General features: G+C 40.3%; 1 protein-coding gene across 6 annotated transcripts in view; it reads right to left on the reverse strand.

Moving 5' to 3' along the window:
* LOC138762226 (collagen alpha-2(I) chain-like) overlaps positions 1–14,206 on the reverse strand; it is a 512,086-nt gene that overhangs the window by 186,489 nt on the left and 311,391 nt on the right. For 5 of the 6 annotated variants that reach the window (XR_011356852.1, XM_069935881.1, XM_069935854.1 and 2 more), the window contains 4 exons: positions 9,777–9,821; positions 8,533–8,586; positions 7,057–7,101; positions 5,528–5,581 (listed from right to left, as the gene is read on the reverse strand). Coding sequence is in view for 5 of the 6 variants with exons in the window: in XM_069935881.1 (XP_069791982.1) it covers positions 5,528–5,581; positions 7,057–7,101; positions 8,533–8,586; positions 9,777–9,821 (198 nt within the window). In the remaining variant the exon portion in view is untranslated. The remainder of the gene's footprint in view (positions 1–5,527; positions 5,582–7,056; positions 7,102–8,532; positions 8,587–9,776; positions 9,822–14,206) is intronic. The other variant, XM_069935862.1, reaches the window with a different exon arrangement.

Consider the following 14,206-nt stretch of genomic DNA (forward strand, 5'->3'; position numbering starts at 1 on the left):
CAATGCATATGTAAAGAACTAAAGAGGGAAAAGAGAAGGGAAGGAAAGAAGGGGGAAAGAGATAGCTTTGTTATATATGTTAAAAAAAGTGTTTTCTGGAGAGGGAATAACCGTCACTGCAAAATCAGTTGAAGCTTGCGAGCAAGATCGCAATACAAATAAAAAGGGGAGTTGTGGTTGCCTGGCAAGGGATAAGGGGCAACTCAGAGAGGGGGGTAGCATTTGGGGTTAAGGTATTATTGGGTTTGGGAACTGATGGGGTATTTTATGTTTTAAATGTTTTGTTGTACATTGAGTTTAAAAAGGGAAAACTGAGAGATGAAAATGGGGAAAAGGGGGATGGAGGTGGCGAGGAGGTGAAAAATAGCTGTAAGCAAGATATAAGATGGCCACGTAGACTATATGACTATCTCTTCTTTGGCTTGGCTTCGCGGACGAAGATTTATGGAGGGGGTAAAAAGTCCACGTCAGCTGCAGGCTCGTTTGTGGCTGACAAGTCCGATGCGGGACAGGCAGACACGGTTGCAGCGGTAAATTGGTTGGTTGGGGTTGGGTGTTGGGTTTTTCCTCCTTTGCCTTTTGTCAGTGAGGTGGTCTCTGCGGTCTTCTTCAAAGGAGGTTGCTGCCCGCCAAACTGTGAGGCGCCAAGATGCACGGTTTGAGGCGTTATCAGCCCAATGGCGGTGGTCAATGTGGCAGGCACCAAGAGATTTCTTTAGGCAGTCCTTGTACTTTTTCTTTGGTGCACCTCTGTCACGGTGGCCAGTGGAGAGCTCGCCATATAACACGATCTTGGGAAGGCGATGGTCCTCCATTCTGGAGACGTGACCCATCCAGCGCAGCTGGATCTTCAGCAGCGTGGACTCGATGCTGTCGACCTCTGCCATCTCGAGTACTTCGACGTTAGGGATGAAAGCGCTCCAATGGATGTTGAGGATGGAGCGGAGACAACGCTGGTGGAAGCGTTCTAGGAGCCGTAGGTGGTGCCGGTAGAGGACCCATGATTCGGAGCCGAACAGGAGTGTGGGTATGACAACGGCTCTGTATACGCTTATCTTTGTGAGGTTTTTCAGTTGGTTGTTTTTCCAGACTCTTTTGTGTAGTCTTCCAAAGACGCTATTTGCCTTGGCGAGTCTGTTGTCTATCTCATTGTCGATCCTTGCATCTGATGAAATGGTGCAGCCGAGATAGGTAGACTATAAACATTAATGAAATACATAACCAAATTAAAAGGAAGAGGCTACTAAATTTATTGAAGAAGGAAAAAATAGATAAAGCATTTGTGCAGGAAACGCATCTAACTGAAGTGGAACATAACAAATTAAAGAGAGACTGGGTAGGGCACGTAATGGCAGCATCCTATAATTCAAAACCTAGAGGTGTTGCCATATTAGTTAACAAAAATGTACCAATTAAAATAGAGGAGGAAATAATAGATCCAACAGGGAGGTATATAATGATAAAGTGTCAGATATACTCAGAATTTTGGAATTTGCTCAATATATATGCGCCCAGCGAGGAGGATCAAAAGTTTATGCAGGATATTTTTTTGAAGATTGCAGACACACAAGGAAATATATTAACAGCAGGAGATTTTAACCTAAAACTGGACAAAAGACAAGAAAAAAGAATAAAGTAACCAAATTTATGGTTAAATCAATGCAGGAAAGGCAACACCCAAGAGAGAAGGAATACTTATATTATTTGAGTAGGCACAAAACATACTCAATGATATGTTTTTGTTGTTGGCCCATATTCAAGGGAGAGTTAGGAAAACTCATTCAGCCCTGTTATTAGCAATAGAACTGGAGGACATCCCACTAAGAACATATAGATGGAGGATAAACTCCATGCTACTTAAAAGGCAGGAATTTAGAGAGTTTATTGAACGCCAAATTAAAACATATTTTGAAATAGAATCAGTGAAAGACAAATTTATATTATGGGGCGCAATGAAAGCCTTAATTAAAGGGCAGATAATAAGTTATGTAACTAAGATGAAAAAAGACTACTACAATCAAGAAATAGAACAGCTGGAAAGGGAAATAGTAAGTACAGAAAAAGAACTAGCAGCAAGGGAAGATACAACAAAAAGAAGAGAATTGATGGACAAAAAAATAAAACACGAAACACTACAAACGTATAAGGTGGAGAAGAACATAATGAAAATAAAGCAGAAGTATTATGAGCTAGGAGAAAAAACACACAAAATACTAGCTTGGCAGCTTAAAACAGAACAAGCTAAAAGAACGGTATTGGCATCAAGGAAAAAGGACAAACAAATTACATATAACCCAACAGAGATCAATGAAAACTTTAAGGAATTCTACGAGCAATTATACCAAACTGAGAACGAGTGGAAAGATGATAAAATAGAGGAATTTTTAGCTAAAATCGAACTGCTGATAATGCAAGAAGAGGAACAAAACAAACTAATAAAACTATTTGAAATAGAGGAAGTACAGGATATATTAAAAAAAGCTGCCGAACAATAAAGCACCAGGAGTGGATGGATTCCCAATAGAATTTTATAAAACATTTAAAGAATTATTAATTCCTCCTCTCCTGGAAGTAATGAACCAGGTAGAAGAAACACAAAATTTGCCAGATTCATGTAAGTCCGCAATAATTACAGTAATACCAAAGACGGGGAAGGATCCACTAACACCAGCATCATATAGACCAATATCTCTACTTAACTCAGATTATAAGATAATAGCAAAATTATTAGCAAATAGATTGGCTGATTGTGTACCAAAAATAGTAAAACAAGATCAAACTGGAATTATTAAGAAAAGACGAACAGTGGATAATGTCTATAAACTTATTAATCTAATTCATGCAGTTCAAGGAAATAAGAAACCAACAGTGGCTGTTCCTTTAGACGCAGAAAAAAAGCCTTTGACAGAGTAGAGTGGAACTATTTATTTAAAGTATTACAGAAGTTCAATCTACCAGAAAAAAATACTTAAATTGGATTAAAGCATTGTATAATGGACCATTGGCAAAGGTAGCAGTAAATGGATATGTAGCGAACCAATTTAAATTAAGTAGGTCAACTATGCAGGGATGTCCATTATCCCCCTCATTATTCGCCTTAGCAATAGAATCTTTGGCAGAACTGATAAGAATAGAAAATAAAATAAAATAAAAGGGATGAAATTAAAGGAGGAGTACAAAATCAGCTTATTTGCAGTTGACATTATAGTATACTTAACAGAACCAGAGATATCAATAAAAGAATTACATAAAAAATTGAAGGCATATGGAGAAATATCGAGGTACAAGATCAACGCAAATAAAAGTGAAGTGATGCCAATGGGTAACGCGGATTATACAGAGTTTTAAAAAAGAATCACCAATCCGATACCTAGGTATCAGGTTAGATAATAACTTAAGCCACTTATACAAACTAAATTATCAGCCACCAATAAATAAATTGTAGGAAGACTTAGAACGTTGGAAAGAATTATCGCTAACGTTGATAGTGAGGGTAAACTGCATTAAAATGAACGTGTTCCCAAGGATACAGTACTTATTTCAAACGTTACCAATTCCCTTAACAGAATTTTTTTTAATGAACTAAAGAGAATAGTAAGGAAATTCTTGTGGAAAGGGAGGAAACCGAGAGTAGCATTAGATAAATTAACAGAGAAGTATAATCAAGGTGGTTTGCAGTTACCAAACTTTAGAAATTATTATAGAGCAGCACAATTAAGGTATTTATCAGATTTTTACCAGACAGGGGAAAAACCAGACTGAACTAAGATAGAACTAGATAAAATAGGGGAGAAGGTACCGGACCATATACTTTATAAGTGGGATGAAAAGTTGGTGCAATATAAAAGCTCACCAGTATTGCATCATTTACTTAATACATGGAAGAAGATCCACTTAGAAAGGAAAAAAAAACAATTACCAAATACCAAAGTTATTATTGATGCAAAATCCACTAATCCCTTTTACATGAGATAACCTTTCCTTTAGAGAATGGGAGAGAAAAGGAATCAAAAGAATAGAAAATCGTTTTTTGGGAAATAATTTATTAACATTTGAACAGTTGAAGTACAAATATGGAATAACTCATGGTACAATGTTTGCATATCTCCAATTGAAAGCTTATTCAAAGGATAAATTGAGAAACAGCTTGAGATTACCTGAAGGAAGTAGCTTTGAATATGTGATTACAGACATAATGATACTTAAAAGATTTATAACGAACATCTACATTAAGCTGCAAGATAAGGAAAATGATGAAATAAACTATAAACCTAAACAGAAGTGGGAAAAGGATTTAAACATAAAGATAAAAAATGAAGTATGGGAAAGTATACTTCTGGAACTATGAAGAATACAATAAACACAAGGTTACGCATGATACAGTATAATTGGTTACATGGTATACATCACTCCTCAAAAATTAAAAGAATGGGATTCAACATTATCAGATAGGTGTTTACGCTGTAAGAAGGAAATGGGAGCAACACTACATGCAATTTGGACATGTGAGAAAGTGAATACGTTTTGGGAAGAATTAAATTAGATATGAAATAAAATTACAAAAAATAACATACCAAAAAATCCAGAGATCTTTCTTTTTAGTAAAATAAGAAGTAAAGAATTAGGCCTCAAAGTGGATAAAGTGCAAAACAAAATTCATTATAATAGCTTTAGCAGTGGCAAAAAAATGTATAATGTCAACTTGGAAAATGGAAGAAAGCCTGAGAATACAGCAATGGTACATGGAACTGAATAAATGTATTCCATTGGAAAAAATAACATATAATTTAAAAAATAAAGTCACATTGTTTGAACAAATTTGGGAAACATACATGGAACATAACAGATAGGGCTTGCCTAGGACCTCCAACACCTAAAATGAAAATGATAAGACAAAACGACTAGATTCAGTGTGTAACAAATAGATGGCGCGCTTTTCCTGTTTATTTTCCTTTGTGTGAAGATATTGTTTTATGGTTTTATTGTATTGTATATGTTGAATATTTAAGGGTTTTGGAGGGGGTGAGAAGAGGGGAGGGAGGGAAAGGGGAAGAAAGGGAGAAAATGACACTGTAAATTTAATGAGAAACGTTTGTACATATTTTGGTTGATATGGTTCACAGTGCGAAAAATAAAAAAATATATTTAAAAAAAATTGATCCACAATATTAAATTAATTAAAACAGTTATTGAAGCAGGTGATTGGTGGCATGGACTTGGTGTGCTGTATGACACTTACCAGACATAATTCGTACCATGCCACATGGGACTTCCTCAGAGTTCCATATTTCTCTATAATCTCATGAATGAAGGAACAATGTCCAGCCAAGTCCACGTCCCATGAAGGAATAAATGAAATTACATTCCCACTGCATCATATTTTTCTCACAACAGCCTTAAGATTGTACGGTGCCAAGACAATCTGGTGCAATGCTTGCTATTCAAATTTAAATGTTAATCATGTGCTTTACTTCAAAAGCCAACGTGTGCAGTTTGTCAGGGAAGGAATCAAGCAATTAATACATACACGATCTCCTTTTTCCCCAGTGTCCCCTTGTGCACCATCTGCAGCTCTTGGTTCCTGTCAAGAGTGGTGTAAGACAATGATTTGGAATCTCAAATCTCATTCAAACAACAGATTCTTGTCAACTTTTTTTGTTCAGTTGGTAAAAATATTCTGGGCAGGAATAAAAGTGATTTTGCCTTTTCGCAAAACATTGTACTTGTTTCAATGAGACATGAATTTTCTCTGAATGTTTTAAAGCAATGTTCTAAAATGTTATACTTTCACTTGTCAGAAGTTAATAAGTGAACACTTCAATACCATAAGAAGCTTCTGTATAATGATACTCTCATGCTACTAACTGTCAGGCTCTGCCACTTTTAATTCTTAAAACTATTTCTAATGTTTCATTTGAGTTTAACTCTCATCATTTAACTCTTCCTTGAGGTTCCCTGGTTTACAAGCCAGGACTGAGCTGAAACTTACTGGTGGCTTGACCTGGGAAATGTTGGTGTACCCTCTGTATTTGACTGCTGGGGGAACTAAAGCCAAACTAGAGCCCAACACCTCTTGCTTCAGGAACAACAGATCCCTATCTGAGTTGATGTAGAACACTGCCGGATATGGTTTAGATCTTTGCCAAGAATAACTGAACTGATGGAGGTAAACTGTAAGCAATTTCTGGGAGGTTGACTGTTAAAAATGAGTGAACAAAGAGAAGTTGGAGGGATTCAACAGGTCAGGCAACATCCATGGAGAACATTTTGGGATGGGATTGAAGTGGGAAGATAGCAAGCATAGAAATGAATCAGGAAGTGCTGGGTAGAGGCCAAGAGGTGAAAGGATACTGGACAAATGAAGATGGGAGAGATGAAGAAACAGGTTGAGTAGGAGAGCACAGGGAGGGGAGGTGGGATAGTGGTGCAGATTTTCAGAGCAAAGTTGGAATTGGAGCAAACAAAGGAGAGATGAAAGAAATGGAATCGGATCTGGGTAGATGGCTACCGAAACTTGGAAAACCTAACATTCATGCCATTAGGTTTTAGTCTAATGGACAAGGTAGAACATAATGTGTTGTTCCTCAAATTTAGAGCAGCTCAGTTAGCACAGTGGTTAGTGCAATGCTATTACAGCATCAACGACCCAGGTTTGAATCTGATGCTGTCTGTAAGGAGTTTGTACATTCTTGCCACGTCAATGTGGGTTTCCTCCGAATACTCTGATTTCCTACCACCCTTCAAAATATACCAAAGTTGAAGGGGGGGGGGGGTTACAGGTTAATTTGTGTGTTTGAGGGGGAGCATGTACAGGTTTGTTGGCTAAAAGGGGCTGTTACCATGACGTACATCCAAATTTAAAATTTGCATTTGGCCTCACCCTGGCAATAGATGAGGTCAAAAATATGACCAGGTTGCTTCCACTGTATCAAATGAATGAGAGGTTCTTGTCCATTATTGGAAATTTGCAATGTGTGCATCAATAGATGAGGGCTTGTAACCCCCCCAACTCTTGGCAAACATTGGAATTAACAAACAATGAAATGTAGCTCTTACCGGATCTCCCCATGGGCCTCTGCCACCAGGAGTTCCAGGTAATCCCTGAAAGACAAGGTCAGGTACAGCTATAAGCAGCTGATCATGAGAACTCACCTGTACTAGACTCTGAGAATTAACAATGGTGATAGGTCAAACATGGAACGCTGACTTCTAGGCTAGGATATGGGCAACACGATTAGCGTAGTGGTTAGTACAACACCATTACAGGGTCAGTGATCAGAACGGGGTTTTGAATCCCATGCTGTTTGTAAGGCATGGGTTTTCCCTGGGGGCTTCAGCCTCCCACCATTCAAAATGTATGGGGGGGTTGTAGGTTAATTGGGTGTACAATATTGGGTGTACAAAAGTATCCACAATAGTTCCAACCTTTGTGTCATCTGCAAAGTGACTGACTCACCCCTCTACAGTACCCTGCTGCTGGAAATGGAAGGTTTGAGCTATAAAGAAAGTGAGAACGAAGGAGGGTGAGGCATGTCCTTACTGAGGGATACCATCCATTTCCCAGGGTGGGGGAATCTAAAACTAGAGGACTGATATGTTCAGGGTGAGAAGGGAAATATTTTAACAGATTTCAGAGAGGCAAGTCTTTCACACAAAGAGCAGTGGACATATCCAATTACCATGTTTAAATTTTATTTGGATAAGGAAATGGGTAGGAAAGGTTTAGAGGGCCAAGTGCAAGGAAACAGGACTAGGTCAGGAAGGCACCTTGGTCAACATGAACAAATTGGCTGAAGGGCCTGTTTCCATGCTGTGTCATTCATGATTCAGTCCATCATGTCTATACTGACGTGATGTCAGTCTGAACCAATCTCTTCTGCACACAGTCCATACCCGTCTACTTTCTCTCTATCTGTTTATTTCTCTGTATAACTGCTTCAGATGTTGCCATCTTATCTACTCCCATCACTTCCCCTGGCAGTATGTTCCAGACACCCATCCCTCTCTCTGTTAAAAACCTTCCTTATATATCATACTTGCACCCGCCCCTCTCGCCTTAAACCGATGCACTACAGTGTTTGATATTTAAACTTTGGAAAAAGCCCGATTAACTGACCTACCTATGCCACCCACCATTTTATAAACCTCTTTTAGCTTATTCCCTCAGGCTAGCAGCAGAAGAGACCTGGGTCCAATCCTTATTTTGGTCGCTGTCTACATCGTTTCCCACAAATGCTCCAGTTTCCCCCCAAGCCTCAAAGACATGTGGAATGGTAAGGTTGTTGGTTGTTGAACATTGGTCTGTGTGTTAGTGAGCAACAGATTCTGAGTGGAGTTGATGGAAATGTCTGGAAAGAATGGAATGGGATTTGTGTGGGAAGGTTAGCCTGTACTTGGTGAGTGGTGGGGCCTGTTCTTGTGTTCTGGAACTCAATCTCCAGCTTTCTGATGAATAATTTGCATCCCACTATTGGTAGTGACTTTAGACAGAGACATTGTTTGACATTCAGGAGTGATTTTGTCCAGCTTTACCCTTGGTCCTCCTTGACCAGGATTTCCTATACGTCCAGGTGCTCCAACTTCACCCTGAAAAATACATTCACCAATTATAATCCTTGTGCATATTCCACATTTCCCAACTCTGAAATACATTTGTGATGACTATGGTTCATTTTCAAATTTTAGGTCATGCAGCCAAAGTTTAAAGTCATTAATTTGAACTTTCATTGAGATATTCTTGCAAATTCAGAACAAACCAAGACCCATGAGAAAAGAGCTAAACAAGAAAGTCTGCAATTGCTGGGTTCTATAGTGCAGTACACAAATGTGCTGGAGAAACTCAGCAGGTCACACAGCTCCCATGGGAAATAAAAGACAGTCGACTTTTGGGGCCTGAGTTCTTTTATCAGGAATGTGGATAAACAGGCAGAGCTTAAATAAAAATTTGGGAGAGAGGGCAACTCTGATCGAAGGAAGATGATGGGGAGCTGGAGAAAAGGAGACTGAGTGATAGGGTAAGAGAGAGATCTGGGAGAGGGCTAAAAGAAATTGAAGAAGTTGAAGAGGAGTCCAAAGGGAAAATAAACAGGCATGATGTATTTATGCCTTAATTTATCCAATCCATAATGTTACAAGCATTATTCCATAATGATACAATTAACATTGTGTGAATAGTAAATGCCTGATGACTCAAGGCTGGACTCGACCTTTTCTGAGGAAATAGACGAGGAGTCAGAATGGTTGACAGGGGAACACTGGTATTCTGCAAGGTTCGAATCCAGCACAGTGTGCAAGGAGTTAGTACATTCTCCACGAGACCCATGTCATTTTCTCCGGGTGCACCGGTTTCCTCCCACCTTCCAAAATGTATGAGATTGTTAGGTTGATTTGGGTGTAATTGAACAGCATGGGCCAGAATTGCCTTCTCCCATGTTTAAAATGTAAAAATGCAAAAGTTTAATGTAGTTATAGTTGGTAAGGGCTTCAAGTAAAAGTCTTAAATTGAGGGTCAGTCATGCAAGAGAGAGATTAGATTGAGAACAGAGGCTTGTGGATACAATGACATCTGAGAGCCCATTACAATTGTTTAGGTCCAGTGTAATCAGGTGAGGGTGAAAGGCAAAGATGTGGCAAGATTCGTGAAAAAGAAAATGGAGATGATCTCAATGAATGGTGGAGAGGTTGGAAGCTCAGTTTCTTGTGTTTTGTGTTCACGTGAGAGGAGGTGTTGTTTATCGATGCACAATGGAAGTTTTTGTGCAGACAGTTTTACTTACAGCCTCTCCTCTTGGACCAGGCAGTCCGTCGAATCCAGGCCGGCCCTTGGGAGGGAACAGAACATGTTAAAAGGAGGGTATATAGGCAACTAACAGGAAGAGGGTAGCAAGGAAATAAATTCAGTTTACAAAGAAGCTAAAAAGCAATGTGTTAGGCTGTTACACCTGAGAGTCCCAGGCATTGGAAAACTTCACCCTCCCACTTCCTTAGTTTCAATTCCAGTTCAAGTTTATCATCTGACTATTGTGACAGATAATGTTGTATTTTATATTGTATATAGATATGTTTTAAAGGAGATAAATTGTGGCAGATTTTTCAGCGTAGGTCATATACAAACATTTCAAAACAGATCTCATTTAAAATACTGGAGCTCTGTTCAAGTCAGACAGACGGGCTCCAAGTGCCTTTGCAGAAACTTTGAAGAATGTCTATAGGGACTTCACAAATGGATTGTTGTTTTGGAAAGATGAACAAACTCAGAGGATTAGGTTCGGAGTCGCAGCCTGTCTGAGTGCAGTTGGCTGTTGTAATAGGGTCATGCGGCTTTGCAAGCAGAGGGAGTCAAACAGGTTTTTCTCTGATAGAGAGAGAAAGAGAGATCTACAGTTCAGGAGTGGCAGCTGGGACTGGAACATGACAAGCTGGCAAGCTTGTGGAAAAACCTAATTTTAAAGACAGGTTGTGAGTTCTTAGATCGGCCTGGTCAAAGCCCTTGTGGTCCATACAACAGGAAAGGACTGGCTGCCTAATGTTTCACTTGAAATAAGAGAAACTAAAAGGAACTCTGTGGTGATCTGAAAGAGAGGTTATCATCTGAAGAACCCTGATGGGGCAAGTTTCTTCAGCAAGACACTGAGGTGGCTTATTAAAAGGGATCACTTTGTGTCCTAGAACAACAAATCTCTCTCTGAAAACTGACAAGAACTTTCCAGACTGGTAACCATTTACCTTTCAAGCACCAAGGCCTGGTGAAATTCATAAATGTTACATTCTGTACACAGTATAAGAATTGCCTGCAATCAGTGAACTTGGAAGAATCAGAAGTGAGATTGGACTATGAATCAAATAACTTTTCTGAATTTACACATACATTACATCAGAAAGGGGGGGTTAAGTTAGGTTAAGTCAATAGTAATAAGTTAAAGTTTTCATGTTTAAAGATAATTAAAAGCAATCTTTGTTTAAGTAACAATTTGTCCTGGTGAATTTCTGTTGCTACTGGGTTTTGGGGTCCTCTGGGCTCATAACACCGTACATGTACAACCAGCATTTCTCCAGAACATGATGCACACACATTACACAGCATATAATAATGTACACATAAATATATAATTTTAAATAAATAAATATTTGGGATGATTTACTCCATACAGGATACTCTTCAACAGTTTCACAATCTGTGGCAAGAAGCTATTTTCCAGCCTGGCAATCCTGATTTTGATGTTCCTACACCTCCTTCTTGACACTTGTGGGTCAAAGATACTGCATAGGGATCCTCAAAATTTTTTAGGCTCTATTTAATCATTGCTTCCATAAACATCATCAGTAGAGAAAAGGGTGACCCCAGTGACCCTCTCGTTCTTGTCTGTTTTAATGATCTTCTGTGTAGACTTCTGGTCTGATGTTTCGCAGCTACTATAGCACATAATGATACAGCCAGACAGGAAGGTCTCAATTGCACTCCTGTAAATTGAGGTCAGGATAACGGCTGGTTGGGTTGTATAGATATCATGAACAGTGTCAGCATTTACTGCTTATCATCAGTAAGGCCATTGAAACTCACAGAATGACTGGAATATTTAGATCAGCAGATTTCCATTCATACAACCGATGGGATTTCACAAAATGATCACTGTTACGAAGGCTATTTTTAAAAAAAAATTCCAGCTGTTCTTAAGACTAGAATTTGAAATCCCCAGCTGCCACAATGGGATTCAAACTGAAATCTTTGGACTAATGGCTTATCATTGGGTCCATCTAAAGGATGGGAGCTGTGACACCCAAGGTTGGGAAAGCCTGCAGAGAGCAGTGAATGTAACTCAGAGCATCACTCAAATCTACTTCTCCTCTAACATCTCCATCTACGCCTCCTGCTGCCTCAGAATGTCAGCCCATATTCTGAAGCACCCACACTTTTCTCCCTCCTTTCATAGGGGAGAAAGCTCCACAGTCGGAAATCATGCAACAACAGATTCAAAGTTTCTTACCTGTGGCCATTAGGCTCCTGAATTAACCTCACCACAGTTCTCTCATGCTTCACTTGCCATGCAAAAGTTGGTCTGTCACTAATAATGCAAAGCATAATAATGTGCTCTTGCACTTCTACTTTCCACTGCTGTTAAGAGTTGACTCACTGGTCTGCTCACAAAACAAACCCTTTTCATTATATCCAGGTGTAGTTTTATCTTTCTATAGCATCACCTCTCATTTTTCTGAATTTCACCAATTTTAGTCCCAAGTGACTCACTCTGTCCTCATTAGCTAACCTCGTTCATTTTTGGAACCGACCTGGTGAACCTCCTCTGCACCATGTCATAAGTCAGGACATTCTTCCTCAAGTAAGGACACCAAAATTGTATCCAGTGCTCTGGATGTAACCTTACGAGTCCCCTCTACAGTTGCAGAACCTCCCTGCTTTTAAATGAAGGCCAACATTTCATTGATCTGTTTAATTATCTGATGTACCTGCAAACCCTTCTCTCTTTGGCTTGGCTTCGTGGACAAAAATTTATGGAGGGGTATGTCCACATCTGCTGCAGGCTCGTTGGTGACTGACAAGTCCGATGCGGGTCAGGCAGGCACAGTTGCAGCGGTTGCAAGGGAAAATTGGTGGGTTGGGGTTGGGTGTTGGGTTTTTCCTCCTTTGTCTTTTGTCAGTGAGGTGGGCTCTGCGGTCTTCTTCAAAGGAGGTTGTTGCCCACCGAACTGTGAGGCGCCAAGATGCATGGTTCGAGGTGATATCAGCCCACTGGCGGTGGTCAATGTGGCAGGCACCAAGAGATTTCTTTAAGCAGTCCTTGTACCTCTTCTTTGGTGCACCTCTCTCTTGGTGGCCAGTGGAGAGCTCACCATAGAACACGATCTTGGGAAGGTGATGGTCCTCCATTCTGGAGACGTGACCCACTGAGTGCAGTTGGGTCTTCAGCAGCGTGGACTCGATGCTGTCGACCTCTGCCATCTCGAGTACTTCGACGTTAGGGGTGTAAGCGCTCCAATGGATGTTGAGGATGGAGCGGAGACAACGCTGGTGGAAGCGTTCTAGGAGCCGTAGGTGATGCTGGTAGAGGACCCATGATTTGGAGCCGAACAGGAGTGTGGGTATGACAACGGCTTTGTACATGCTGATCTTTGTGTGTTTCTTCAGGTGGTTGTTTTTCCAGACTCTTTTGTGTAGTCTTCCAAATGCGCTATTTGCCTTGGCGAGTCTGTTGTCTATCTCTTTGTCAATCCTTGCATCAGATGAAATGGTGCAGCCGAGGTAGGTAAAGACCTCAACAGAGTGAGTCACTTGGGACTAAAATTGGTGAAATTCAGAAAAATGAGAGGTGATGCTATAGAAAGATAAAACTACACCTGGATATAATGAAAAGGGTTTGTTTTGTGAGCAGACCAGTGAGTCAACTCTTAACCATTTTGAGTTCAGTGTGCCCAATGGAGATGTGGGGGGGCTGGTGGTCATGGTGGGGAGCTGGCTGATGGAGGACCTCAGTTTTTTTCAAGCTGACTTCCAGACCAAACATTTTGGCAGTTTCCGCAAAACAGGACATCATACGCTGGAGAGCTGGCTCTGAATGGGCAACTAAAGCGGCATCATCTGCAAAGAGTAGTTCACGGACAAGTTGCTCTTGTGTCTTGGTGTGAGCTTGCAGGTGCCTCAGATTGAAGAGACTGCCATCCGTGCGGTACCAGATATAAACACCGTCTTCATTGTTGAGGTCTTTATTGGCTTGTTTCAGAATCATGCTGAAGAAGATAGTAAAGAGGGTTGGTGTGAGAACACAGCCTTGCTTCACGCCGTTGTTAATGGAGAAGGGTTCAGAGAGCTCATTGCTGCATCTGACCTGACCTTGTTGGTTTTCGTGCAGTTGGATAACCATGTTGAGGAACTTGGGGGGGCATCCGAGGCGCTCTAGTATTTGCCAAAGCCCTTTCCTGCTCACGGTGTCAAAGGCTTTGGTGAGGTCAACAAAGGTGATGTAGAGTCCTTTGTTTTGTTCTCTGCACTTTTCTTGGAGCTGTCTGAGCTCAAAGACCATGTCAGTAGTTCCTCTGTTTGCACGAAAGCCACACTATGATTTTGGGAGGACATTTTCGGTGACACTAGGTATTAGTCTATTAAGGAGAATCCTAGCGAAGATTTTGCCTGCAATGGAGAGCAGCGTGATTCCCCTGTAGTTTGAACAGTCTGATTTTTCGCCTTTGTTTTTGT

The sequence above is a fragment of the Narcine bancroftii genome, chromosome 1 (genome assembly GCF_036971445.1).
Source record: "Narcine bancroftii isolate sNarBan1 chromosome 1, sNarBan1.hap1, whole genome shotgun sequence".
NCBI lineage: Eukaryota > Metazoa > Chordata > Chondrichthyes > Torpediniformes > Narcinidae > Narcine > Narcine bancroftii.